This window comes from Apaloderma vittatum, unplaced genomic scaffold, assembly GCF_000703405.1.
Source record: "Apaloderma vittatum isolate BGI_N311 unplaced genomic scaffold, ASM70340v1 scaffold2641, whole genome shotgun sequence".
NCBI classification, from domain to species: Eukaryota; Metazoa; Chordata; class Aves; order Trogoniformes; family Trogonidae; genus Apaloderma; species Apaloderma vittatum.
Window position 1 is genome coordinate 20,878 of NW_009698288.1, and position 2,256 is coordinate 23,133.

The 2,256-nt window shown below is 39.0% G+C and overlaps 1 protein-coding gene across 1 annotated transcript in view; it reads left to right on the forward strand.

Moving 5' to 3' along the window:
- Positions 1–1,719, forward strand: part of LOC104280321 (cyclin-G-associated kinase-like) — a gene marked incomplete at both ends in the record, with an annotated part of 22,416 nt that extends 20,697 nt beyond the window's left edge. Inside the window, 2 exons of the mRNA XM_009877937.1 lie at positions 397–591; positions 1,602–1,719. Of these exons, the coding sequence (XP_009876239.1) occupies positions 397–591; positions 1,602–1,719 (313 nt within the window). The remainder of the gene's footprint in view (positions 1–396; positions 592–1,601) is intronic.
- Positions 1,720–2,256: the final 537 nt, after the last annotated feature.

Here is a 2,256-nt window from a genome sequence, read left to right on the forward strand (position 1 = left end):
GAAAGAGTGATGTTACATTTATCCACTTTGGTTTTTGGAATTTTCTGGAAGGTGGGACACAGGTGTGGGTGAATTCATATGCAGTGTTGTATTCGGATTTCTGGGCAGTTGATTTCTGTGACTTGTGATGCAGCCATCAGGATTTTATACAGAAACTGTGTTGCTGTCAAATTGAAAATCTGGTTAGGGATCATAAATATTTCTTCATGTTTCTATTTCATTTTTCTTATGTGAAATTCTGTGAGGTTTGAAAACATCCTTGCTGGAAGTTCTCTTAAGTGTCTCCAGTGTTCTGCTGTTATTTCTCATTGCTCATTGGCTGGATATGGAGAGATGTGTTCTCCAATTTTTAGAATCCAGATCTCTGGTTAAATGACTCACTTTTGATTTTGGCAGATACATTGAATATATGTGTGACATGATGGCTGAAGAACCCATTATTCCTCACAGCAAGCCCATCCTTGTCAGATCAATCGTCATGACTCCAGTTCCTCTTTTCAGTAAGCAGCGTAATGGCTGCAGACCTTTTTGTGAAGTTTATGTGGGAGATGAGAGAGTAACCACTACCTCCCAGGAATATGACAAAATGAAGTAAGTATGGGTTAAGATTTACTCTGAAACAGCACGTTATGTGTTTTCTAGACCGATCTAAATATGAAGTACGTACAGTGAAGAGAGCGTGATTTTGCATGTGCTGGGTGAGCACTTCTTTGACACATGGAACGGCTTCTCTGTACCCTTCTAGCTGATCTTGAAAGGTGAATCATGGGAAAGAGACAATGTGGTTATAGTAGCAGCTTGGCTCTGTTTCTGCAGAACAAGGGGATGGCAGTGCGGTGACACAGTGAGAACTGGCGGAAGAAATAAGCAAGACTCTTTCCTCTCACTCCGTGTAGTGTAAACTGGGAAGGTTGAACCCTGGAGTACTCTACTGAACTGAACATTGTGTTTGTCATGAAAGTAGTAAGGATCCATCATGCATGGTGTAGGTGTGAGGGGAGTACTTTTTAGCTCCTGTACAGCTCTGGTGCTTCTGTTGTAATACAGCACAGGAATTGCAAATAGTACTAGAAGTGCTAGGTGTAGATAGTCACAGGCAGCAGAAAGATGAGAGAGTACTGAAGTCTTCCTAGCTTTCCTACAAATCAAAGCCCCATAAGGAGTTTAAGGAATTTGAGGAGACTAAGAAAGAAAGCAGCTGTGGGCTGTTTTTCTGCTCTTTTTCTCTAATGCTGTCCCTCAAGAGGCAGCAGTGCAGCTACAATTTCTCATGGCATCTTTCTTTGGAACACCTTTCTTCCTAGTATCCTGTCCCTTACATTTCTGAGCAGCTCCTTGAAGACATGTTTCTCCCATGTTTAATTTGAAAACTAAGAGTCTAAATATGTCTGTTCTCTCCTGTAGGCAACTGTTACTCTTGTTAATTTTAGAGCAGCTTTGAAGTTTTAATAACTTAGATTGAACCCCTCCTCTGTAATAAGAATTTGGAGCAGATTTTTATGAGTTGATATTGAAGACTTCGGAGAAACCAAACTAAACAAAAGTTAATATGCTATTTCTTTTAAAGACAAAAATAACTGTGGATATTTGTTTTTCTTCAGGGAGTTTAAAATTGAAGATGGGAAAGCAGTAATTCCACTAGGTATAACAGTCCAGGGGGATGTTCTCATTGTGATCTACCATGCCAGGTCAACGCTAGGAGGCCGACTGCAAGCCAAGGTAATGATAAATTTAACAGCCTGCATGGAGGATTTGCTTTATCTTGTTGCAGTTTTGCATCATACTTATATTTGTGATCTCTTTAAGAACATGATTTTATTTGCTATTCTTAGTTCAAAGAAACGTGTGAAGTTTTCATGTACTCAGAAATTTAGCCTTTTCATGTCTGATAAGTATGTTCACTATTAGTGCTTTGCATGTAGATGCTTTGGTAGGCATTTCTGGAAATTACTACAGTAGTGGTAGTTATTATATTTGTATGGAAAGCCTCTAGTCAATGTCTGAGGCAGTAATTTTTATCTGTTAAGCTGCACAACAAGACAGAACTTTTATATTCTGTAAACATAAATTGCAACCAAGTTAAAAATACCACTCAACAGGAAAGTGGAATTCCAAGGGCTGCCTGTACAAAGTAAGCTAGAAAATTCTGTTGGGTTTTTGCAAACTTTTTAGAGCAAGGCTGCATTTTTGTAGCTGGTATTCTTAACAGTTTTTGTTCTAATAGGGAGAAGGCACATCTATAACTGTGGATGCAAA